Source organism: Pollicipes pollicipes, unplaced genomic scaffold (assembly GCF_011947565.3).
Source record: "Pollicipes pollicipes isolate AB1234 unplaced genomic scaffold, Ppol_2.1 Scaffold_7231;HRSCAF=8579_pilon_pilon_pilon, whole genome shotgun sequence".
Classification (NCBI taxonomy): domain Eukaryota; kingdom Metazoa; phylum Arthropoda; class Thecostraca; order Pollicipedomorpha; family Pollicipedidae; genus Pollicipes; species Pollicipes pollicipes.
The window spans coordinates 16531509-16556699 of record NW_023597034.1 but is presented as its reverse complement, the minus strand read 5'-3'; the positions used below and the strand labels follow the sequence as shown (position 1 = coordinate 16556699).

At 56.3% G+C, this 25191-nt stretch overlaps 1 protein-coding gene across 9 annotated transcripts in view; it reads left to right on the top strand.

Annotated features, from left to right (window-relative positions):
• Nucleotides 1-25191, top strand: part of LOC119109092 (kazrin) — a 68532-nt gene that overhangs the window by 22926 nt on the left and 20415 nt on the right. For 8 of the 9 annotated variants that reach the window (XM_037232635.1, XM_037232633.1, XM_037232630.1 and 5 more), the window contains exons 2-4: nucleotides 12058-12200; nucleotides 17864-17995; nucleotides 19039-19243. In XM_037232635.1, coding sequence (XP_037088530.1) covers nucleotides 12183-12200; nucleotides 17864-17995; nucleotides 19039-19243 — 355 coding nt within the window. In that variant the 5' untranslated portion in view covers nucleotides 12058-12182. Of the gene's footprint in view, nucleotides 1-12057; nucleotides 12201-17863; nucleotides 17996-19038; nucleotides 19244-23407; nucleotides 24633-25191 lie in introns of those variants that run through there. The other variant, XM_037232634.1, reaches the window with a different exon arrangement.

Sequence of the window (25191 nt, the reverse complement as noted above, 5' to 3'; positions counted from 1 at the left end):
CGGCGCATGCATAGAATATACGGAGGCATCGCAGCGCAAGTCGTTCCCCGGCCCAATACGGGGAAGCTGTCCGTGTTACAAATGTCGGCATCGATCAACTTGGGTCAAAATCTAGCGTTCTGGGGTAAAGGCGCAGATAGACCTTGCATTGCCCGTCACAATCATGACGGGAATTAGCCGGCAGCCGCGACCAGCCGTGCCAAGGCAATAGTTCTTTCTCCATAGTCTTGATAAGGCTGGATGCACTTCATCTTGTAAGATTCATGTGATAGCGGCTGTCTGCTGCTCCATTTGGCCGTACATATATGCACGACTACACAGAGTATTGCGCTGAGCCCGCGCTTTCAGGGGCTCTGAGAATGACTGCATGCTCTGGTAAGCGGGCTTAATGTTGCCGTGGCTGGCGCTCGCACTGGCGGACTGGGCCGATAGAATTAGCTGCCGCCTCGATCAGAGGGCGCTTGAGACGGCCCGAATGGCGTCCGCCCGGCAGCCCGTGTTGCCCTTCACGTCATGACTTGGCGGCGCACTGACCTGGGATATGTCAGTGATGGTCAGCAGCGGACATCACAGTGCCCGAACCGCGGCAGAGTCACACTGACATGACCTCACACCCGCTGCCCCTCCTTCCCCCCCCCCCCCCCTCTGACCCGGCGTGACGCAGTCTCATGACGGCCGGTCTGGACTGCGGGAGGGAGAGCAGTCCTGGCAGAGCGAAGTGATCGAACAGTCGTTCACCACACAAAATGGTCGGCCTTTAACCGGACCATCTGACCGGCCGCTGGGCTGGTGCCGGCCGGAGAGGGGTGTCGGCCGGCCGGCGCGCCCGCTGGGCCGTGCCCCGGTCTCCCGTGACCGGCCGGACACCGCCCTAGCCCTCCGTGCCGCGGCCTCCCGGGCGGTGGCGCCATTTGGCAGACGGGCCGCGGCGCTTATTTCACGCTGTACGAGCGCTGACTCTATTTCTGCTCGTCGGTGGCTGAGGATCAGCCCGCTGTCTCACCGCGCGCCACCGCAGTCGTTGCGATCGGCGCGGCCCACCACCGGCCCAGCCCGCTCACCGCGGTCGGCTGCGATCGGTGCTGCTCACATCGGCCCCAGCCCGCTCACCGCGGTCGGCTGCGATCGGCGCGGCCCCACACCGGCCCCAGCCGCTCACGCGGTCGGCTGCGATCGGTGTGCTGCTCACACTGGCCCAGCCCGCTCACCGCGGTCGGCTGCGATCGGTGCTGCTCACACTGCCCAGCCAGCTCCACGCGGTCGGCTGCGACTGATGCCGCCCACATCGGCCCCAGCCCGCTCACAGCGGTCGGCTGTGATCGGTGCTGCTCCCACCAGGCCCAGCCCGCTCACCGCGATCGGCTGTGATTCGGTGCTGCTCACACCGGCCAAGCCCGCTCACCGCGATCGGCTGTGATCGGTGCTGCTCACACACCGGCCCAGCCCGCTCACCGCGATCGGCTGTGATCGGTTGCTGCTCACACCGGCCCAGCCCGCTCACCGCGATCGGCTGTGATCGGTGATGCTCCACACGGCCAGCCCGCTCACCGCGATCGGCTGTGATCGGTGCTTGCCCGCCCGCTCACCGCGATCGGCTGTGATCGGTGCTGCCCACACCGGCCCAGCTCGCTCACCGCGGTCGGCTGCGATTGGTGCGGGTCACACCGGCCCACCCCGCTCACCGCGGTCGGCTGCGATTGGCGCGGGTCATACCGGCCCAGCCCGCTCACCGCGTATATGGTCTTGTGAGCAATAAAGGAGTAGAGGTCTGCATTTAACAAGGACAATCGCCTGTGTCAGGGAATCCATCAGAAAGACGTCATCAGAGCTCTCCGTGACCTGTTTGGGAATTGATGACCTTCAGGGCATACCGACACCGATCCGGTGCTGATAGTGTGGCGGTTATCACGCACCTGTGTGGTCGGTTAAATGCGACGCCCCCGGGTGGAGGTCAACTTGGGCCGCTGAGATTCCAATAGCAGTTAGCAGTATAGCAGTTGTTTAGCAGTGATGTCAATCTCACAGGACAAGTAGGCCCGTATGTAAACTCACTTGTGTCAAAGTTTGAAATCCCTAGGCCGTGCCTTTCAGGTCAAATGATGTCGCGCGCCGAAGTGTGCTGGGCTCTTCAGAGTGTCTAGCGCCGGGCTGTGCTCGGCTCCTGGGGTTGTCGAGTTTTGGAGTGTGCTGGGCCCGTGGGAGTGTCGAGTTTTGGAGTGTGCTGGGCTCCTGGGAGTGTCGAGCTCCGGAGTGCACGGGGCTCCCGGGAGTGACAAGCTTTGGAGGCCAGGCTACCTCTATATGTTTGCTGGGTGGCCGGCATGTCGGCTAGTTGAGACTGTGAGAGATAAACGAGCCCTTGTACCGCCTTCTGCCGGGGAATGGTCTCGGTATAACAACGAACAGAACAGAGCGGTCCGCTGTGTTGTGATCGGCTGACTTGCTGTTCTTCTTTTTTGTTATTAATGTTTAGCTGTTTGTCCGTCCAGTAAGAAAAGTCTTCATGACTGTCGCATCCTTTTAATAAAAAATCACCGAAAAGTGATCAGTCTGCCAGCCAGTCAGTCTGCCAGTCTGTCAGTCAAAATCGGCAGATGGGCTCGAACAGGCAGCCAAATGGACACACGTTTTGCTTTGTGTGAGTCCTCACGCTGGTTTATGAATGGCAATGTTCAGGGTGAAATGGCATGCACTTCCTTGAATTCGTTGAGCTAATTCATTTGAAGGGTCCCCACGGATAGCTGCCACGTTTTTGCATGGATGGTGCCCTCCACGGCTTTGTTTGCTCATTTGCCCCCCCCCCCCCATCCCCCTGTACGATATATGAAATCGAAAAGCAGGTTCACTCCACGTGTAGAAGAACTCTCGCCGCATGGCAAGGCCTGAATGTTTTCCCCAGCCAAGTTGTCGTTGGCCGCGGTGGCCTTCGGTAGACCGTCATCCTTGGCTTGCCACCGGTATCTAAGAACACGACACTGTTCTGTGCCTGCTGTTTGTGGGGTTCCAAGCTCCGGTGCGGCTTGCAGCGCCATTATTGGGCAGAACTCTGGGCGTCAGCTGGCTGGCAGCGAGTGACCCCATCATCACGGATATTTTGGATTTGGCGACCCCTCTCATGCCCAGAAATAGATCCCCATAACCTGGTGGGTGCAGCGCTGATGAATGTTTCGTGCAGGCTTGATGAAACGTCCGAGGAGCGGGTCAGTGACATTATCGGCCAATCGGGTTTTGGTGGTTTTCTTGGGCGGCCAAACTGTGACGGAAGCCTTGCGGATATCTCCAGCATCGATCCGCCAGCTGCCAGAAGTTTACACTTCTTAGAAATCATATGCTGTAGATGATGTTGTTTTAGCCCTGTTGCGCAGGGTGACGAGTATCCCGGTAAAGGTGTCACGCGCCACGACAGGTGCGATTTGTAGTCAAAATTTCAGATTTGTAGCCAACCAGTGCCATCCTTCCTCGAGCAGGTTGTTAAGCGTCAGAACAAATCTGCACTTCATCAGCCACCAGAAAAAGTACCGAGGTAAGGATGGGCTCAGCTGTTCACACCCTGTCAGCATCCTTCCCCAGAATATGTGGTCACCGAAGCAAACCTGCTACATCCGTAGTAGCACTCTTCCCACCACGAACCGGCTTATCTCAAACTCCACCGCCACGGTTCACGACGCAGCCATGCTGAACATTGGACTCCCTGCTATGTCCCCTAATGCTTCCGTGAGTCCGCACCCAACAAGGATGCACGCTCCACTCCCCCCCCCCCCCCCCCCTCTTCATTACCACTGAGCTCCAGCTCTGCCAAGTGGTTAGAGAATTCAGCATGGATGAGGGTGGCAGCTGCGACATGAAAGCTCATCAAGTACCACAACTGTAACATCTTTCCGCCGGAAGACTCGTTGCGACAGCTTTTGTTCGCCAGCTGATCTCGACATTCTGCAGTCATGCTCTGGACACGTGCCGTCGTGTTTCAGCCGCGTGCCTCGCCGGTCGCAAGCCTACCTGCTGGAACAAATGGCGGTGCTGACCTTGCTCGCCACCACTTCGCCGGCGTGCTCGTTGCCTGCACCGCTAACGAACATGTGGATCAATATCGGTGTGGTTGCAGTTATCGACACCATCGGTTACTGCGGCCGGATTCGTCAGGACGCGGGGAACACGTCGGCAAGCTTCTGCACTGGTCACGGATGGCTGGGCCAGCGCGCGCTAAGTCCTGTTTGATTTGACGCCGACCGGGGAGAAACAACACGATCGGGTTCGCTCTCCGTACCCCATCGAGGCATGTGATACGTGTCCTCTGTGAAGTCAACGTAGCCAAATGTTGTGATCATCCGCGTGCCATCTCGATGGCTGTCATCGCTGCCGCAGATGCCATCGGGAGGCAGGTGCCTGGTGTCGACTTGGCGCGTCGGTTCTCGTCGTCCGCTCTTGAGATCGCTCGAGCGCGGTCGATCTGGCCGGGACATCGATTGATGGCTGGGCCAGCCGGCGCCAGACGGGCGGCCGGGCGCCCGCTGCTCGGACTCCGCCGCCTGCCCCCGACGTCGCCCGCATTCGGTGGAGGACGTCGGGAAGGGGGGGGGGCTGGACTGACCTCAGGGACCCGCGCGCTCGTGGTCTGGACTGCGGCCGAAGCCAAAATGTCAAAGACGGGTGCACGGCTGCGGCGCGTCGCACGTGACCGTGATGATCGCACGCCTCTGCTGTCCGTGGCGCTGGGTTCTGTCGCCACCCGGCTGGTGACGTGACGTGACGTGACGTGATGAGGTGCCTATCGGGCTGCACGCGGGGTGTTCAAACATAATAGTGACAATCGTCATGCCTCCTCCCCGGCCTCCTAGTGGGCAGCGAAGTATTGCCAGCAGCGAAGTGTGCTGACAATACCAGATCCAGGGGGAACGGGATGCCGGGGGCCAGTTCTATAGGGAACGGGATGCCGGGAGCCAGTTCCAGAGGCGACGGGATGCCGAGGGCCGGTTCCAGAGGGAACGGGATGCCGAGGGCCAGTTCCAGAGGGAACGGGATGCCGGGGCCTGTGCGGCCTGATTAGAGTCTGACTGGGTCATCAGATGGCGCTTGATCGAGTGCACTGCACCCTCTCAGCTATATGCTCAGTCCAACAACTTTGTAGGTTAAGTGCCAGTTAGAGCAGTCAGCGATGGAAAGAGTTTCATTCGATGCAGAACAATAACGCTGAGCAAAACAAAGTATGCTAATATGGTCAGAAGTTGGATTACAAGTTAGTGCTGACTGGCAGCGTCCTCAGTTTTCAGTGCTGACAAATCAATCAAATTTCGAATATGCAGCAAAGCAGCAGAGAGTCGGCTAAAGTAGCGAGCCCATTGACTGAATATGCAGCCGAGCTCCGCGGACACTGGCCCGCCTTGTTCGGCTGATCCTGAGACTCCGCACTGGCCGCTCGGCTGGTGGTGGTGCGGCAGGGCAGCCGGGCTGGCGGCGACCGGCGGGGCGCCGCCCGGCTCCGCCGGCCGCTGAATGAGGCCTAACGAGGTCCGGAGGAGCGGGGTCGCTGCCCGCAGGGCGCGGCCGCCAGGGGGTGGACGGGCGCGCGCCAGCTGACACGTTCACCCCGTCCGCGCCACGTATTTATTTCGGTAGATAAAAAAAACGCCCGCGGTGGGAAGATCAGCAGCGAAGCTACCAAATGAGAGAGGTTTTCTCGCTTGATTGCCGGCTCGCGAAATGCCAAGCGTAAACATCATACGCCGCTACGATTGCGCGACGGTTGGCAATCAAGGCCCTATAATAACAGCGCAACAAAAAGCGCGGTGGCAGCGTAATCGTTCTTGAAGTCAACTCGAACCTCAGGAGGGGACGATGCTGGGCAAGGGGAACGATATGCTCACCGTCAAACTTCGAGTGCTCTCAAGTGCGCGGCTCTGGTCGGATTGCCACCACCCGATCCCATCAAACAAAGTGCTTGGAGTTTGCCCTAAAAAATGTGTCTGTCTATCACGGTCATTAATGGTGAGAAACAGCAGAAACAGTAGCGACAATATGCTACGCATAGTGACTCCTTAATGACCGGTTAAAAACAAACCTGCACAGAATAAATGGATGTAGTTTCACAAAAATAATTGGTGGAGGTGAGTTGAAAAGTGAGAAATAACCCCAATTACTACCCAATTACGACACACAACAATTTTGTTGACGGATTTGACCGGCACTCTTCTCAAAAAGCGGGGGGGGGGGGGGGCTTGTTTCGCAGTTGAGTTGGTGGGTAATTGATCTGTTAGAATTGACGAAACCCAATTTAGAAACAAAAATTTATGATTTAAATGTGTAAACACCTGCTGCAAGCGTGCGTACAAAATGTATATGTCAAGCAAATACTGAGTTATGGCTCTAGAAAGTCAAAACCTTGCATTATGAAACGTTTTTGAAATGGTCTACAAATCTCGAACGCTGTTATTGAACTTGTTGTTGTTGTTTTTGTTGTTGTTGTCAAGCTTCGTTGTAAACTACTACGAAATGAACATATGGGATAGAACGTCTGGCCATGTGGGTGCAGTGAGCTCAGGTTACGCTGCTGTTCGTCAGTATGTTAGCATGCTCTGGTACCTTTCGAAGTATGCTCTGTTGTATTCCTGGGTGGTTTTAACACATTCTTCATTCTCGCAAACATTTACATGGAGGGTTTAAAATGATATCAATGCTCAGAGTGCGCTTCCCGTCCGCGCGCCGCCTTTTGCTTTAAAACAAGAAAGGCCGAACTTCTCAAATGTACCACCAGGCAGCCGCTCGGAAACGATGGAGTCTTGGGGGGGGGGGGGGGGGGAGGGAGAGATACGGCGGTTGGAGCAATTCACCAGCGTGCTAAAATTATTCCGGTTTACCCTACATATTAATGCATGCCACAAATTTGGTAGGGAGGAGCACGGGCGCTTGAAGGCTACTACGTGCGCCCGCCCCTGCTTTCTTTTCAAAGTTTGGGTATGGAGCGCATTCCCAACTGAATAGGGCACCCCTGGGTTAAGCAGTGTTTGCGACCAAATTGTAGATGTAGGGGCTGACGCATTTCGTCCAAGGGTGAATGCAAAACGCTGTCTTAGGGGGCCAACGCCGGCTTATGATCAAAAGGTCAAATGGTACCCTGAGTTTTCGTAATTCAACGGATTTCGCTTTCTTTTATACGAGTGTCCTTAAACTCCCCCCCTTGGTAAAAGTTTTTTCTGCTTTCTTCGAAGTCTAGACTCTAGAGATGTCATTTCTTGCGAGACTTTGATCATCTTGGGGAAGCATGGCCCGGTGGCTCCATTTCCCCCTGGATCCGCACTTCATTGCGTCTCGCAGAAATTATTCTGCAGAAAATATTCTCTGAGAAGTTATCGTGGTTTCTTCGAGGTCTTAACTCTGGAGATGGCATTTTTTACAAGGCCTTGACCATCTTGGGGAAGCATGGCCCGGGTGCCCCTTGCCCCCTGGATCCGCACTTGATTGCGTCTCGCAGAAATCGCAAGCTGCGAAACACGCGAAACGCGAGAATCCCGATCTGAAGTCAAACGGATGGTACTGCAGCGATATCAATACCTCAAAGACATTTCTGTCCACAAATTTCTCTAGAATGTTAGCTGTTTTCGTCGCCGGCAGGACTCGTTTAACCATGTGAAATACGCGCGCCGCGCCCGGCTGTTTGGCTGACGCTTGCTTCGCGGAGAAGTGGCGACAGCGGCGGGGACGGGAGGAAAGAACATGTTAGAAGGCGGGAATGGGAGGATGGAACAGGTCAGGCGGCGGGACGGGAGGACGGAACAGGTCACGCGGCGGGGACGAGAGGACGGAACAGGTCATGCGGTGGGGAGGGAAGGAAAGGGCTGCCTGGTAGCCGCCGCGTGCTCCGCTCACTCATGTGGTCGTCTGCAGGACCGGCCGCAAGGTTCTCATCGGTTTTTGGCACGGCGCGCTTACGTAAGAAAGCAGGGAAGAAAAAAGAAAGCCCAATGGGATAGTATGATTATCAGGCCACCCTTTAACCAGCCACGCTTATAAGTTTTAGGCCTGACCTTGATCCTAGATGTGCCCTTCTCTTTCAATCAAAACTGTTCGCTCTCGACTTAGCCCCATTATTTTGGACCATTGCTCCGGTCTTACTCGGCGTCACGTATCAACCAGAAGCATGTAAATTGGTATCGTCTTTACGTGTTGAACGCACCTCTCAAAGACGCTGACCGCCTTATTCAGATGCTGATGTACAACGTGCACAACGACATGGAAGACCAATTCAATATCGAGCTACAGTTACAGAAGCTTCGCCTTTGTTTTGTCCAGCTTCAAAGCTGGATAATTTCCGAGCGATTGCCGGGGACTCGACGCCTCCGTACTTCATAAGCCGGAGCTGCCGCGCTCTCTAAGGTCACGTCGGCGCTCAATATATTCTTCTCACATAGATCGGATTTAAACTTTGAAACCTAATCCGGACATGACAGCCAGATTCATTGCATGCCGTATGCCAAGTGCCACCGCAAGCTCATCTGGTATGCACGACGGGGCCGCGGAGCCCTATTTCGAATAAGGCACAACGCGCGGCACCCGATAAAGAAGAGGACCCGAAGCCGGCCCACTTGTCATCGATGGTACATGCTCATTGGCTGAGATCGCGCGGAGGGCTGAGAAAACACAGGGAAAGAATGATCGCTGGAGCGGTCAGGTAGCATGCATGAGGGGCCCAGTCCTGAATTCTTCAGAGGGTTGTGTAGTTTGCATATGTCATTGAGGTAGATTGGTGCGGCTTCCACGGCAAGGAGTGTCAAGTGTCCTGCCGATGTCATCGCCTCCTGCCCCGCCTCGGAGATAAACGTTGCCTTGGAACCGTTTGTACTGCGCAGTTCCAGGCATTTTGCAGTATTTGCTGCCCTGGAGCGACCGGCACTACGTCAGTACGGTAAAGGTAGCCATCAGAAAAGGTATTCAGTAGAGTTGAGAATGTTTTAGTTGCCAGTCATCACCCTTTGCGCAGTGAACCCTGACGGTCATATTGGTGCCAACATTGCGGTTTGTTGCGTGACAACTTGTGCCCTGAGAATGTCGGTGCCAACCTGTTTTGTCCCAGGATTGCTTTCCATTTCTAGGAGGTAATTACCTACCTCACATGCATTTCTGTATTGTCTGGTTGCCTGGGGTAATATATAGCTTAACTAGCTCACTTTTAATCTATCCAATATAATATAGTAGTGACATTACCGAAAATCGTACCAACTTTCCGTGAACTGATAACATGGTTTGACGAGCTCATCACCGGTTGTGAACTGCCGAGTCAACGGAGACCGAGCCCGCTGGTTGACCGCGGTCACTGTCCGGTCAGCGGGGTCGACATGATCCGCACTGCGTGTCAGCTCTGATTGGGCGTGTCGGGGGCGTGGGCGAGCTCAATAGTCGGGTGGGGTCCCCTCAGGATGGCCCACGACCTGGTACTGGCCTATTCAACCGCGACGTAAGCCTGGTGCAAAACATGCCCGAGAATGCGCGGATGAGACGGGCGCGGGCCAGGACGCTTCCGAAGGCTCCTTGTGTCGGAGGAGTTTGACCGTCCCTCTGCGCACGGATGCGTAATGGCCTGTCACGCAGTGACACGTGTCGACAGAGATAGCCGAGAAGTGGGCCACGGAGGGAAGTGGCCGGGGTCGGCTGCCGGTAAATGACGTCAGAACTCATGGAAGAGAGAATTGGCAGCCCAATGGACGGAAATGAGAAATTGACGCGAACGAGATAGAATTGACGAGATTTGCGGAATTGTCTCTGAGGCAGGCAAAGATTGAAAGCGAAACCTACGGAAGGGCGGAAAGAGAGAGGGAGACGGTGGAGAGAGAGAGAGAGAGAGAGAGAGAGAGAGAGAGAGAGAGAGAGAGAGAGAGAGAGAGGGAGAGAGAGAGAGAGGGACAGAGAGAGAGGGAGAGAGGGGGAGAGAGAGAGGGAGAAAAAGAGAGAGGGAGAGAGAGAGAGGGGGAGAGCAAGAGAGGGAGAGAAGGATGGCATGTCTTGAGTGTGAGTAGGAACCACGGAGCGAATATCTTTTCAGAAGTTGATTAAAATTCGTGGTTTGCTGCCTCAGCTGCCTGGAATATGAGCATAGTGACATTAAGTGGTCATTGTGGTAGTTCAAGATCCAGTGATATCGTAAACCACATAGAAATCAAAGGCATTACGCCTACAAAGCAGCATGCAGCAAAGAAAGCACTAATGTTGTTTGCTCTCAAATTGTAATAGCCTGGTGGCGCATTGGTATTTGCAAGGCTTCAAAGGTTAATAGTTATATTTGTAACGCCGCATTTGCTTGCATTATTTCATTCTTACCCGACTGGAGGCGGCCGACCATCGAAGTCGGCGAAGACGAAAGACACGGTGCGCGGTTGTATCCCGCCATTGCTAGCCGAGTGGGCCCAGTGTCTGTTCCATCCTCGTTATGCAATTTTACCACGCGTTTGCGAAGACCTGACTAAAACGTCGCCTTGCAGAAGAATGTCTCAGTCCGTATGCGCACGAGCAGATCGCCTCGTCCGGATGGCCGGTCAGGCCACCAGGCTCGGTGTTGATGCTGTGGACGCACGTTCACGCCTCGCCGCTGATGACTGCAGACGGACGGCAGCGGCGTGGGACGGCTCTGAGGGCGGGCGGCTCCCTCACAATCGATCTGGACGGCGGGGTGGCGCGGCGCGGCGTGCGCGGGGACAGCGCGCCTCGGTGCGCCCAGGCATGCCCGGCCCCAGATGTGGCCACGTAATTGGTACGATAAATCGCGGACTAGGAAAACGTCAGGGGAAAGCCTCGTTACGGCCGCACTTGCCGGCCCGCAGGAAATAAAATAGGTTATCTAGATGGCGGCAGCTTAGCCTGCGGGTGGTACAATGAAGGAATGGTCTGCTGCAGAGAAGCACTGGGCATGGGTGGGTGAGATTAGTACACTTAGCAAGTTATCTGGTGGTGGAACAACCAGCCAGTAGGCTTTTAAGCCTACTGGTTTGGCAGCGCTGTAGGAATAACCGCGATGCTGTAGGCGAGGGTAAATCGGATTAGGCGAATCCCCTTTGTGTTAATTGAATTTATGACTGGCTTTATAAGCACGCGCGTAGGCGTTGCAAGCACAAATGTATACCTTCATTGGCCCATGAAGCCATATTTTAAGGGGTGATCTCATAGATGTTGCCATCTAGGGTTGATCCAAACATACTTGCTGTTCGCTGCGTGTTCAAATAAGGTCAACATACAGATCGCCCACGGCGACGTAGTTGATGGTATGTAACATCCAACCAGCCCGGGCAACAGACCCCGCAGCAGAACTTGTGCCAAGTCTTCCTGTTTCCAATGCTTTTCTGGTTTAGCCGCATGAAAAGTTACACCTTCCGCACCTGCAGCGTTGACGTTGTCGGCGTCAGGCATCCTGGCGGCGTTTCCTCCATCCCTGACATCGCTGTCTAATGTGCGGCAGTGCCCAAGTCGCTGGAGCAGCTGCACACCCAGCTTATGACGTCACTGTCTAATGTGCGGCAGTGCCCAAGTCGCTGGAGCAGCTGCACACCCAGCTTATGACGTCACTGTCTAATGTGCGGCAGTGCCCTGGTCGCTGGAGCAGCTGCACACCCAGCTTATGACGTCATTGTCTAATGTGCGACAGTGCCCAAGTCGTTGGAGCAGCTGTACACCCAGCTTATGACGTCACTGTCTAATGTGCGGCAGTGCCCTGGTCGCTGGAGCAGCTGCACACCCAGCTTATGACGTCATTGTCTAATGTGCGACAGTGCCCAAGTCGTTGGAGCAGCTGTACACCCAGCTTATGACGTCACTGTCTAATGCGCGGCAGTGCCCTGGTCGCTGGAGCAGCTGCACACCCAGATCATGACGTAACTGTCTGATGTGCGGCAGTGCCCAAGTCGCTGGAGTAGCTGGACACCCAGCTTATGACGTCCCTGACGGATATGTTCCGGTGTTTCAGTCGCTGCAGCAGCTGCACACCCAGCTTTAGACGTCTCTGTCGGATATGTTCCGGTGTTTCAGTCGCTGGAGCAGCTGCACGCCCAGCTTATGGCGTTCCTATCTGATGTGTTGCAGTGCTTCAGTCATTGGAACAGCTGCACACCCAGCTCAGCGAGGTGGACGTTGACTACGATGATGTCGAGTCTCTCTCGGAGGGCCACAAGACGGCGCTGTACGCGTCTGTCGTGCTCGTCAAGCAGATGCTGAACGAGACCCAGGTGAGGGCCCAGCCGGTGGCGCGCGCCACTCGCCTCAGCCGAGTATGTGCTCTTCAGTCAGCGTTGGCGGCGGGTGCATAATTGTCAAGTGAGTCAGTTTGTTCGGCGACGGTAGAGTGCTCCGGGCACAGCTCAACCCGACGGGAGGTACCCCGGGCGCAGCTCAGCCCAACGGGAGAGTACCCCGGGCGCAGCTCAGCCCAACGGGAGAGTACCCCGGGCGCAGCTCAGCCCAACGGGAGAGTACCCCGGGCGCAGCTCAGCCCAACGGGAGAGTACCCCGGGCGCAGCTCAGCCCAACGGGAGAGTACCCCGGGCGCAGCTCAGCCCGACGGAGAGTGCTCCGGGCGCAGCTCAGCCCGACGGAGAGTGCTCCGGGCGCAGCTCAGCCCGACGGAGAGTGCTCCGGGCGCAGCTCAGCCCGACGGAGAGTGCTCCGGGCGCAGCTCAGCCCGACGGGGGAGTACCCCGGGCGCAGCTCAGCCCGACGGAGAGTGCCCCAGGCGCAGCTCAGCCCGACGGGAAAGTGCTCTAAATTCTTGTCCGGATTCCGGATCTTTGCTATAATGCTTAGATTAATGAGAATCTATTCGGTATCTCCTGCATTTCGCAGATATTTAGTCGTGGAAACTCAGCTCCCTGGCTCACGGTAGTTAGTTATCGACCAAGCTATTTAGTTATTGTATTTCATCTACGAACCTCAAATTTGGTGAAAAGTAAGTTCATATGCAGTAAAGCTTACCCTGTGAATATAATTGTCCAGACTCTCAGTTTTTAGGATCTTAGGGAACTCAAACTGCCCCAACCCACCCACTCCCACCCGAGCGGAGGGTATTCAACCGGCCTCTGGGTGTGTACTTTGGGAATTTGATATATCAAAAACGTGTCGTTGATAAACCTTATAGGGATGTGCGACTCGCGTTGTTAATTTAGTTGGTGCTTTCTTTTCCGGGTGTTTCTTTTTTGGAATTATGTGATAACTCCGCTGAGTTTTGATCCTAGCATAGGTTCTATTGGAGGCGAGAACGTGATGGCAGTGCTCTACCGTCCCGTCTGCATGTTTGCGACGAAAACAAATCGTGAAGGTAAATGATGTTTCAATTGTCTCAGATCGAAAGTCTTCTTTATGTTATCATAGTTTCCTATTCCCTCTGAACGAAAAAAAAGATAAGGAGCTTCTGTGTTGGGTCCAATCCATTTTAGAACCGTCATTTTTACAGATGTTCGTAGTGACAAGACAACGTAATCACCATTAAGTTAAGTCAGGTGTATTCAAAGTCCGACACATATCGCTATTTAGCGACATCATACCCGACGTCACGTAAGGCGTACAATGAGACGATGCTCCGCCAGCACAGTGCGTTACAGCTTCGTGACCAGCCACTTATTTCTCTCCAGTCCGCGGTAAATATTTCCCACGGGCGTAAATATTAGCGGCGCAGGTGGGCACCGGGCCGTCTTCGGGCGTTTGTGTTCTGTACCGGCGGGGTCGGAGATGAACCGCTCGCGGCGCCCTTCAACTCCCGGCCGACCGCTGGGGTCAGGGGTCGACCGCCTGCGGCATCCATCAGCTTCTGGACGGCCGCCGGGGTCAGGGGTGGACCGCCTGCGGCGTTTGCGAGCTGGCACGGACAGCGGTGCCGACGAGATTCAGGCAGCCGCTATTCCTGGCGACCGAAAGAGATGTAAACACGATGGGGGCTCAGCCTGGTGCGATTGAGAAAGTCCTCGCGCGGCGGAATGGGACCTTTTATGGTCGGTCGAAGTCCCGTTGCAGTGACTTACAGTCTGGTCGGGATATTATATGGTCTTGCATGCATGTGTAAGTTTGTGTATAAAGAGAGAGAGAGAGAGAGAGAGAGAGAGAGAGAGAGAGGAGAGAGAGAGAGAGAGAGAGAGAGAGATATATATATATATATATATATATATATATATATATATATATATATATATATGTGTGTGTGTGTGTGTGTGTGTGTGTGTGGTGTGTGTGTGTGTGTGTGTGTGTGTGTGGTGTGTGCGTGTGTGTGTGTGTGGTGTGTGTGTGTGTGTGGTGTGTGTGTGTGTGTGTGTGTGTGTGTGTGTGTGTGTGTGTGTGTGTATGTGTTCGTGTTTAAGTCTCCTTGAGTTTGCTGTGATGAATTCGTTTTTTGTTTCAAATGGCAAGTTTTATTGGTGGAAAGAATGAGTGGGTGTTGGGTGTTGGCCTGCCTTTGGGTGCACGTTGTAACATCTCCATGTACTTTTTGCTCTGTCTTATCCTATCTCCTGTCCGACCTGCTCCTCCCATTTCTTGTATGGTAGGTTCTGAGGGATCGGTCTTACGACCCTGTGCTTGAATTCTTAAACAGCGAGCACGTAAGCATTAGGAGGTTGATGGGAGAGGGGCAGGCGACAAAATTGCATTATTGGGCGTCCGTTGACGTAAGGAAATGGTCGCCTACCTGCACACATTATTGCATTGGTCTTGGCCAACGCCGGCGCAGTAGGGGGAAGGGCAGAGGGACAGCTGCTCCCCCCCCCCCCCTGCTGTGCCCTTCTGCCTGCTCCTTCCTACCCCTGCCGTCAAGCAGGGGAAGATTATGTTTTGCCAAAAACCAATTTCGAGAAATTTTTTGTGCAAGGAAAGGCTCACGTGGATTAACAAAATTCAGATCGAGAAGGCCCTTATAGCGGAGCTAGAGGGTGCTAGGTCGGTCACAGCAACAAAAAACTTTTTCTGCATCAAGAAGCCCGTGTCATGGATCATGAGACCACTTCTATGGGATGTAGTAGTCCATGCTCTAGATCAGACAAACCCGACACCCGACACCTGACGCTGCAGTCTCCGCAGGCCTGCAGCGTAAGTCCTGCGGCTAACACTAGGTGGCGTCTAACAACGGACAAAATCGATAAATATCTGAAAAGACTACCTTTGAACGATTGGCGACATCAATTCACAGGTTAAGAATTTACCTCGGGTGAATATTTCACTCTTGCGATTTTTAAATTGCTCGTAGAAACGGAGTAGCATTTACAGCACCGCGAAGCGGTGCAGGAATCCAGTGATGGTAAGATGTGCGCCCTAGCCTAAGCTTCGAGTGGTGCGAAAGTCTGTCTGAATCATTAATCCTCGACTATTGTTCTCGCACGTCCAGCGTCCGCGGCCTGGTGTAATATGCCGCGGCCAAAGATGTCCGTTCTTATATCATTCCGATCCACTCAGCTGAACACTGGTGAGACTCCTTACCTTTCTCGGGCAAGGTGTTTGTGAGTAGGACACTAAGGAGCGCATTATCGTTTTTTGTCAATGTTGATAAAGCGGCCCTCAAAGGAATATGTCATACATTGGTCCCCTCCCTGACGCGGGAGGCCCGCTGGTCCGGGAGTTAGCCCTGGATCGCCGTAGGAGTCGTCGCTGACACAACACGATTCCTTATCGCCGCGGGCGATCCAGTATTTGGCACAGCCACTCCGGTCCGACCTAACGGGTCCTTAGCTGAAATGGGGTGGAGGCCTCCGTTCTGTACTAGGGGCCCTGACTGACGCACATCCATTGTATTTCTTCATTGTGGAGTCGCCATAAGCTCTCATATCTTTTTTCATCGGCAGAGGGCAACGACAAATGCAAGGGGCCCTCTGGCCTTTGGCGCCTGTCCCTATGCGTGTTCGGAAAGCGTTCCCATGGTGGGCTCAGGACGCTTGCTGACACAGAAACCTCTATTATGCACTGGGGGTCCTAATTGACACAGGGCCTCTCATTGTCGCATGGGCTCCTTGCAATGCAAATCGCGTGCTCCGACCTCGTGCCTGCTTGGTAGATGGGCCCCTAGTGCTCTGACCGACACGAGGTCATCTGCTTGGTGTTGGTGTTTTCTCGCTGAAACAGGGACCCTCCTTGTCCCAAGGGTCCTCTTTCAGTGTAAGAGGCCTTCTGGCCGACATTTGAGTTTGCGGCCCTTAGAGCGAGAATCATTAATGTGACTTTTAGCCTGCCCTTTGGGTCCTTCGGCTTTCCAATCGGGCCCGTGATCTTGACCCCATTTGGGCCCCTTGAGCCCCTAAAAGACGCCCCCGGCCGACTTAGGCCACTTTCCGACATGAGGCTCCTGTTTGTCACTGTGGGCCCCACATTGTTCCAAGGACTCAGACAAGTGCATTTCGTGGGCTCGGCCTTTTTCCTGCTCTGAAAATGGCCCCCAGGGCCCAAAATAACACGGAGCCAGAGCCAAGTTTTCGATGTTGTTTGTCTCTGGCCGAAACAGACTCGTGTTGTCAGGGGATTGCTCAATGGGTCCGAGAGACCCTCTGACCCTCTGTCTGAGGTCAAGATCTTTCGGACCAGAACTCCTAATAAGATCTACGGCCAGCTAGCCTTTCGGGCCCTTCAGGCTTTTTTCATTGATCCCTTGACTGTCAGTCCCGAAAGGCCCATCGGACCCCTCTTCGGACCGCCTCGTAAACTGCGCCTGGCCGACTCGGGGGCCCCTTGCCAGCACAGGAACCGCTACAAGACACTGTAGGTCGCTGGCAGACACAGACGAAGAAACCGTATTGACTCAAGGGCTCCGACCAACGTAATTGTGGGGTCCACCCTTGTTCCTGCTTTGGAAATGGTCCCTCCATATGGCCCATTTTACACAGAGTCCATTGCTGGGTGCTGGTGGTGTCTGTTCAACATAGTGGCCCTCATCGGCTCAGCGGGCCCTCAATCGGTGCAAATGGCCCTTTGAGCGGCATTTGAGGGCCGGCCCACAAGACGAGGGCTCCTAATACGACCTGCGGCAAACCCTTCGGGGCCCTCAAATCGGCCCTTAAACATCTGTCCCGAGAGATCCAAAGGGCCCCTCGGCACCTAAGCTTTGTGTGGGTGGGGGGAGGTACGTGCCCCCTGTGCCTGCGCCAGTGAATGGGTCTGTTTTTAAGACATTTAGGGTTGTGCTTTTTTATCAGAATATGTTGTCGTATGCACTTTAATATAGTGAGTAAGCTATATATATTGGCAGGGTGGCTGGCATAGGTGGAAGGCGTAGTAGGGTGTGATACCGTATGGAGTCCGTGGCCGCGGACATTTCCATAAGCGGAGCCTTGTAAGAACAATTTGGACTCCGAGGATGCGTTTTCCTTCGGTTACCTCCTGATTTTGACATTTCACGGGTTAAGCACGTTTTGGTAAGTTTGGTGCAGTGTTAACGCGCCTAGAAAAACATGGTGAACGAGTCGCTTCAAAGGGATACAAATGGATACCTGCGTCGTGCCAAGCTTTCTTAAAGTAAGCTTAATTATATGTATTGTTACTGACAGGAGCTTCGCTCCGGCAGCCTATCATAGCAGCCTGCCATCAGTACGCTCCAGCAGCTTGGGCCTGTGAGCTGCATGGCCCATGTGGTGCGCGAAGTGGACAGCCCAGCCGAGCGCCTGCTTGCCAGAATCCACCGCGATCCACCGTGACATTATTTATGGAGAGGTGCCTGTGCGTGACAGATAGTCTCGACAGGAATTCGACACGACCTGGCTTCCCGCGACTCAGCTATACTTTGATATTTCAATAGTTTCTTGTACGAATCGATGGTGTTATGTCGACAGTCAGTTGACCTCAGCTGTGTGACTGGCGTGGTGCCACTGTAAGGGGCCCGGCTAAGGACTCTCGAAGAAAAACCACTCGAACACTATTTTGTCCACAGACCAAGTTCCACAGCATGATGGAGGACAACCAAATATTGGGATCCCGCATCGACAGCAACCTGCAGGTGGCCCAGTCCCAGGTTACTGACCTGAGGTCAGAGCTAGCAGATACTCACAGGATGATCGACCAGGTGGGTAGGCCTGCAGTGCGATCATGGGGCCAGGAAGGTGCTCAAAGCACAGTGTCTGTCCAGCCTCACGTTATCAGTCTCTTTCCAGGTATCAAATCCGGCTATGACAAACTTCAACATAAGGTATTTGTGTGGTTGGGGTTGTGGAGCTTCACCTGGAAACAGCAATTTTGTTAGTTTATCGTAGAGCAGATCCATGAATATATCAGGCCATTGCTTGCACGGCTGAAGCTTTCGTCTACATTGGGCCCACGGGGTATGATTGCCTACATCATTTTTCTGACTAAGTTTCGTGCATTGACACGGCACGACTGTGGAGCTGTCGGGAACACTCGGACAATGTAAAGTCGTGCGCCGCGGCGGGCACAGCTAGTGCATATCTGCCGTGTCCAATGTCACATGAGTGTTAAAGAGGTCGAGAGTTACTTGCTTGCAGAAAACTTCAGCACGCGCTCCGATATCGCAATGGCAAGTCAATGAGATGTGGATGAGCCGGTCTGAATGAGCCTCTCGAACATGTTTGGGTGCTCAGATGGTGCTCGGCGCGCGGGGTGTATTGCATTTCCAAAATCAAGCAGGCCCGTTTCAAAACGTAAGACAGCCGTAAAAGCGCACTCCCGATAGATAAACCCATTCGTATATAACACAAGTCAGATGACGTAAAATAATTGCGCAGCTCCGCATTTCAATAAGGCATGGAGCCGAGATATCGTCTGCATCCAGACGGCTGTTTCAGATATATTGTCAAAGCTTGTGCCCAAATGAGCAAATCCCGTTTTGGGGGAGTGTGGCCTTGATTTTCGGGCGTGTATGGTCGGGGCTGAGCAGACCGAGTTATCCCAGCCGGACAGACCGTCGGCCCGGGCAGGCTTGGTCGGGGCTGAGCAGACCGAGTTATCCCAGCCGGACAGACCGTCGGCCCGGGCAGGCTTGGTGCCGCTGTGGCCGTCGGAGTGCGTGCCGCGCCTGTGGTCTCTCTGACCTGGGCTCTGCCGTGGGTGCGTCAGCGGCCCGCCTCAAATCATGCCGTGTCTCCGTCCCAGTTGGCAGCGGCGGCGGGCTCCGGAGACCGCCCCCGCCCGGCCGCCGCCGCGCCGCCGGAGAAGACCAAGGTCAACGGGGTCACGGCGCCGGCGGCCGACGCGCCGGCGGCCGAGCCCCTGCTAAGCTCGGAGCCGGTGCCACCCGCCACCGAGGACGCCACCGACCTGCCCTCCGACGAGGAGCACACATACTACGATAGAAACGGTAAGTCAGCAGCGGCTGCTTTTTTCGGCCCCCGCGGGTGCTGCGGCGTTTCGGTCCGGTCCAGTTCGGTCTTGGCGACGGCTTTGGCTGCGGCAGGGTGTCCGGAAGGCTATCCCTGATCTCCCTGATTTCCCTGATCCCCCTGAATCGATCGTGGCCGAACATTCACCCGGCTGTGCAAGAATCGACAGTCACTGACTACACTAGCTTGTTTGGTAGACCGATTAAACTGAATGCTTCCTGTGAACGGGACTCATTGATTCGCGCTGGGTTCAGGATTTTCTGCGATATCGATAGTCGCCTTATTCGCCATTTCGTTAGTTTGCTCTTTAGTTCGAGGCGGGCGGGCAAGATGGACGCAGGGCATGGCTTCTGAAGATTAGCCTTAATTTAAAATGTCAGGTACGGAAGCAGCTTGGGGGACCTCTCGACGAACGTGTCGTGTCGTACGGAGCGCACGCGCGGGCACGGCTCGGCTGCTGGACTGAGGTCTTGGGATATGTTTTTTGACGTTGCTAGGTCGCACATCACATTGTTCCTCACGAATGTTCCGAAAGAGTGTTTTTCTCCAAGGTGTCCCCACGCTGGCTGTGCTTCATATCTCCTGGCAGTCACGACTGGAGCCAGGTGGGGCCAGATTATGAAAGGTATGGTGGAGCCAGATTTGAAAGGCGAAGTGGGTGCGGAATATTGTTGGCGCCTGTTTTCTGCCAGAACTGTATGCCGGAGCTGGCTGCGTGGAAGCCGGGAGGTGGGAACTGTATACCGACGCTGGCTTTGTGGAATCCGGGAGGTGGGGGCTGTATGCCAGCGCCGGCCGTGTGGGAGCCGGAAGGTGGAAATCCGATGTCTTGACGGAGACAACATTTGCCGTGTACCAATACTGGCAGTCTTTCTTCAACCGCATACAGAGACTTGTGCCCTGGTGGTATGCCCGCGGCCTATCCGTGTGGAAACCCGAGACATACATCCAGATATCTACGTCGTGCACCACTTCCACATGTGCAATGTGCTCTTTCGTCAGCAATATCCAATATATTCCGCAGCATGTCTGGTCTGCAGCGGCCAGACCATCCCCGTTTAAGCCCAAACATCCGTGTGTAACGGTACGACTCTGAGAGACCGGGGCTTGAAGCACTTCATGTATTTGTGTGACTGTCGCACTGTGTTTTACCATTCGCCCCAAAACATCTCAGACGGCGTTATGATCCAAAGCCAAATAAACAAAATTGGCTGTTTATTACAACTATTATGGAGCAAGGGCGCTCACTTTTGACCTACTTTTTGCAGCACTAGCATGAAAGAAATCTGCACGATATGCATCAATGTTGTACGCCTATATTGTATCGCTGGATGCTGGCCGGATCCTTTTATTTTTGGCGCGTTAGTTTTTGTTTTTGTTGTTGTTTTTTTACTGCGCGTTAGGTCACTCTATAGTTCATTGAAGTCGTTTGTATTTTGATGAGTGTCAGTCAGCGGACCCACACATTGATCTGTGCAATATGTATGGCCGCTGGACAAAGATTCATCGCTATTTGCTTGCGACAGGATTCCGATGTCGGCGTTAGATTCCACTACACCCAGTTTCATGATCAAATAGCATGCGCCAAATCATGTGTGCAATACGTCTCCGTTGATTTTGGAGCCATTTAGGGGCCGTTTTGTCGCTCAACGTCAGATCATCGTTTTTAATACGCGCTGAGGTCCGCAACCGGGACAGCGTGCGACGCGCAGCGTGGCCTGCTCTAGCGGGGGGCGCGGTCCGGGTCTGGCCAGCCCCGGCCCGGTCTGACCAGCCCCGGCCCGGCCTGACCAGCCCCGGCCTGAGCAGCCCCGACCCGGCCTGACCAGCCCCGGCCTGACCAGCCCCGGCCTGACCTGCCCCGGCCCGGCCTGACCAGCCCCGTCCCGGCCTGACCAGCCCCGTCCCGGCCTGACCAGCCCCGACCTGGTCTGACCAGCCTCGACCTCGGCTGGACGGCAGCCGTTACACGGCGCCACCAAATGTCGGACCGTCCAACTACGACGTCCGGCCGTCTGCCTTTGATGCCCGCTGGCTGAGCCCGATGTGTGGTGGCTGAGCTTGACGTACGGTGGCTGGGTTTGATGAGCGGTGACTGGGTTTGATGTGCCGTGGCTGGGTTTGATGTCAGGCCGTCTGGGGATGCCCGCAGGCGGGATGGGCGCGTTGTCCAACGGTAATGACGGGGACACGGCGTAAGAAACATCAGCTGCGTTGAGATTGTCTAGCTGTTTGGTACAAGCGCTGTTGCATGTAATGGAACCATCGCTGCAGCATAAGTGGTCTCAAGAGTGACAAGCGTTGGGATTTTCGGGTTTATCCCCGTTTCCTCTTGTCCCCAAGGTCATCTTTTTCATTGCATTGGTTTGCTCACAATGTGTCCAGTGCCACGCCTCGAGCTGTGGCGATCTTCCACCTGGCACATGACAATACCCCACGACACAGTACACAAACAACGGTCGTGTTCGCGAACGCTCGGTCCGCTGTCGTACGCCCGGCCTCGCCGGTCAGACCCCGTCCACTGTCGTACGCCCTGCCTCGCCGTCAGACCAGGTCCGCTATGGTACGCCCGGCCTCGCCGGTCAGACCCCGTCCACTGTCGTACGCCCTGCCTCGCCGTCAGACCTGGTCCGCTGTGGTACGCCTGGCCTCGCCGGTCAGACCCGGTCCGCTGTCGTACGCCCTGCCTTGCCGTCAGACCAGGTCCGCTGTCGTACGCCCTACCTTGCCGTCAGACCAGGTCCGCTGTCGTACACCCTGCCTTGCCGTCAGACCAGGTCCGCTGTTGTACGCCCTGCCTTGCCGTCAGACCAGGTCCGCTGTCGTACACCCTGCCTTGCCGTCAGACCAGGTCCGCTGTCGGACGCCCTGCCTCGCCGTCAGACCAGGTCCGCTGTCGTACGTCCTGCCTTGCCGTCAGACCAGGTCCGCTGTCGTACGCCCTGCCTCGCCGGTCAGACCAGGTCCGCTGTCGTACGCCCTGCCTTGCCGTCAGACCAGGTCCGCTGTCGTACGCCCTGCCTTGCCGTCAGACCAGGTCCGCTGTCGTACGCCCGGCCTCGCCGGTCAGACCCGGTCCGCCGTCGCACACCCGGCCTCGCCGGTCAGACCAGGTCCGCTGTCGTACGCCCAGCCTCGCCGGTCAGACCCCGTCCGCTGTCGTACGCCCTGCCTTGCCGTCAGATCCCGTCCGCTGTCGTACGTTCCGCTGCGCCAGTCAGACCCCGTCCGCTTTCACAGGTCGGCGGCCTCTGTTCGGGGCGGGTGGCCCCCGCCGACCTCCCAGCAGACGCCGCCTCTGATTGGTCGATCGTGATCATCAATCGCCGCTCGTCTGTCGATGCCGCCGCCATTGTTTATTTACCTTGGTGCACGACCGAAACGGTATACGGCCGGCGGTGGGCCGTCGTTGCAACTTTATCGCCGCTGCGGCGACCAGGCGGCGGTCGGTGTCGCCCGAGGCCCGCTGCCGGGGCAGAAGTGGCGACAGTGCGCGGCAGTGCCGACTGGAGGCAGGCTGGGCTGTGAGTTGCCCGACTGGAGGCAGGCTGTGCTGTGGGCTGCCCGACTGGAGGCAGGCTGGGCTGTGGGCTGCGCGCTGGAGTGGCCGAGCGCGGACTGCAGTGCCGGACGGGACCGGCAGCTAGGTCAGACTGCTGACCGGGGCGGCAGCTAGGTCAGACTGCTGACCGGGGCGGCAGCCATGTCGGACTCCTGACTGGGGCGGCAGCCATGTCAGACTCCTGACTGGGTCGGTGGCAGGCGACGGAGCCGAAGCCGGACAGGAGCCGCACAGGAGCCGCACAGGAGCCGGACAGCAACCGGGCAGGGGCTGGAGCCTGAGGTGGACGTTATGTGATGCCTCGTGAGGACTAGGAGATGGTGCTGGTTAAGTTTTGCACTTTGTAGTCGCGGTGGTTTTCGGCGTTGGACGGAAGTGGGAAGGGGGATGAAAAGATGACACCGATAGAATACTGGTAGGGCTAGTTTTCTGGCGCCCCTTTCATCGTCTCACCCCACTGGCAGGTTTCTGATCTGTTCGAGTGAGGTTTCCATGAGGGCCCGAGCATAGGAGATGTCCTTTAAGCCATCATGCACGGCATGGAATAGGCTGTTGATCCGCACTATTTCGGCAGGCCTGTGGTGTGAAAACACGTTTATCGATGGCGAGGGGCCCGCGGTGACATGCGATGTTTATCCTGAGAGAGGTCGAGTCAAGGCTGGATAAACTGGTGCAGACATAGTACAGACCGCAGCCTCGTTCGCGGGAAGCCGCCACTCGATCTCGTGAAGCCTGCGGGGCCTTTAGAACTCGACGCCCCCGAGCCAGGACGCCCTCGGCCCGACCGTCGTGGCACATTAATACCCTGTGAGCCAGTCAGCGCTTTTTGCTGCGCTCGGCGGCCGCCTCAGCGGGCATGGGCAACTACAACTCGGCGGTAGTGACGGTCACAGCCGGCGGCGAGGACCCGCTGCCGGAGGGCGAGACGCGCGTGTTTGAGGCGCGTGTCACCACGCCGCCCGCGTGGCGGCGTCGGCCGACCGCCCACAATCGCTGCCACTCGGCGCCCGGGCCGCTGGCGCCCATCGACGAGGAGGTGGCGGCGGAAGAGGTGGCGGCAGAGGAGCCGGCGGTGGAGCCGACACCGGTGGAGGGGCTCCTGCCGCCGGAAGAGGACGGTCTGGACGCGCAGCGCGAGCGGCGACAGACGGCAGAGCGGGCCGAGGGTGCCTTACCCAGCGGCCGACTGTTCGTTGTGAAGGGCACCGGGGTTGAGCGCCCAGATGGGGAGTGCTCAGAAGACCCGGAGGGCAGTGGGGTCAGGCTTCGTCGCGCTCGTCATCGGGTGACGGACGTCAGCGTAAATGGACATCTCAGCGAGGAGCAAGCAGCCGTCTGTGATTTCTTCGACGAAACTTTGCATTCGTGCTCTCGCCTGTCTTCCTGCGACTCGCCGATGGAGCGCCCGGACGGCGGATGGAGCTCTGTTGACCCGCCTGAGGTCCGCCGACGTCGCAGCTGTCCGCCGCTGGGTCACGCTGATCCCTCTGACCGCGGCGCAGCCTCGGCCGACTTGGCACCGGTCGGCCTCGGTGGTGACGTCCCACCGGACGACAGCGAGGGTGGACCGACTCGGGTGGACCTGACCGAGCTAGTCCTCCGCCGCAGCCGGCCGGCCGAGGCCGCGCGGGCTGAGGCGGCACTGATCGACTCCAGACTCGAGCATTGCAAGGAGCGCTGCATTGACCACTACCTTGAGCTGGTGTGCGGCGCCGGACCGCACGCTCGCCCGGAAGCGGAGCACTTCCGGTGGCATGCCCGGGCCACTGCGGATCGGCTGGCTCGGCCGGCGCAGTCGGGCCGTGGTGAGTAACATCTGACGGTCCTGGGCTGGTGCTCGAGCTGCTCCCTTGTGAGCCGCAGCACCTGGGCATGTCAGGGATCTGCGCAGATCGTGGATTGGTGTGGTCTTGCATTGTCATACTCCATGCTCAAGTCACATATGGTCGTCCCGGCTCATGTCCGGCGAAATGGATTGAATGCAGGAGCGTCGCTAACGTGAGGATGACATAATCCCTGGAAGATCTGTCCACGTTAAATACTGCATGTATATTAGTTCCGTACGCTGCCTCGTCGATCCCGGCGTATACAACCGTGATGTGTGCGCTGCAGTTCGGTTTGATGCCCCTTCCCTCGGGAACACGTCCTGGATCCTGTCCCCTCGGGGATAAGGCTCGACCCTGCATCGCCCGACCATGGCAAGAAAGGCGACGGCTGTGAGAGGGATCTGACCAACCGTGGATTGCCATGGGTGCGGCTGTTGGCCTGCGAGGACAGATGTGGCGATTACGCAACTGCGACAAGCGCGAGAGGCGCGGCAGCCGCCGCACCTGGACCGAACATCTCTGGGGGGGGGGGGGGGAC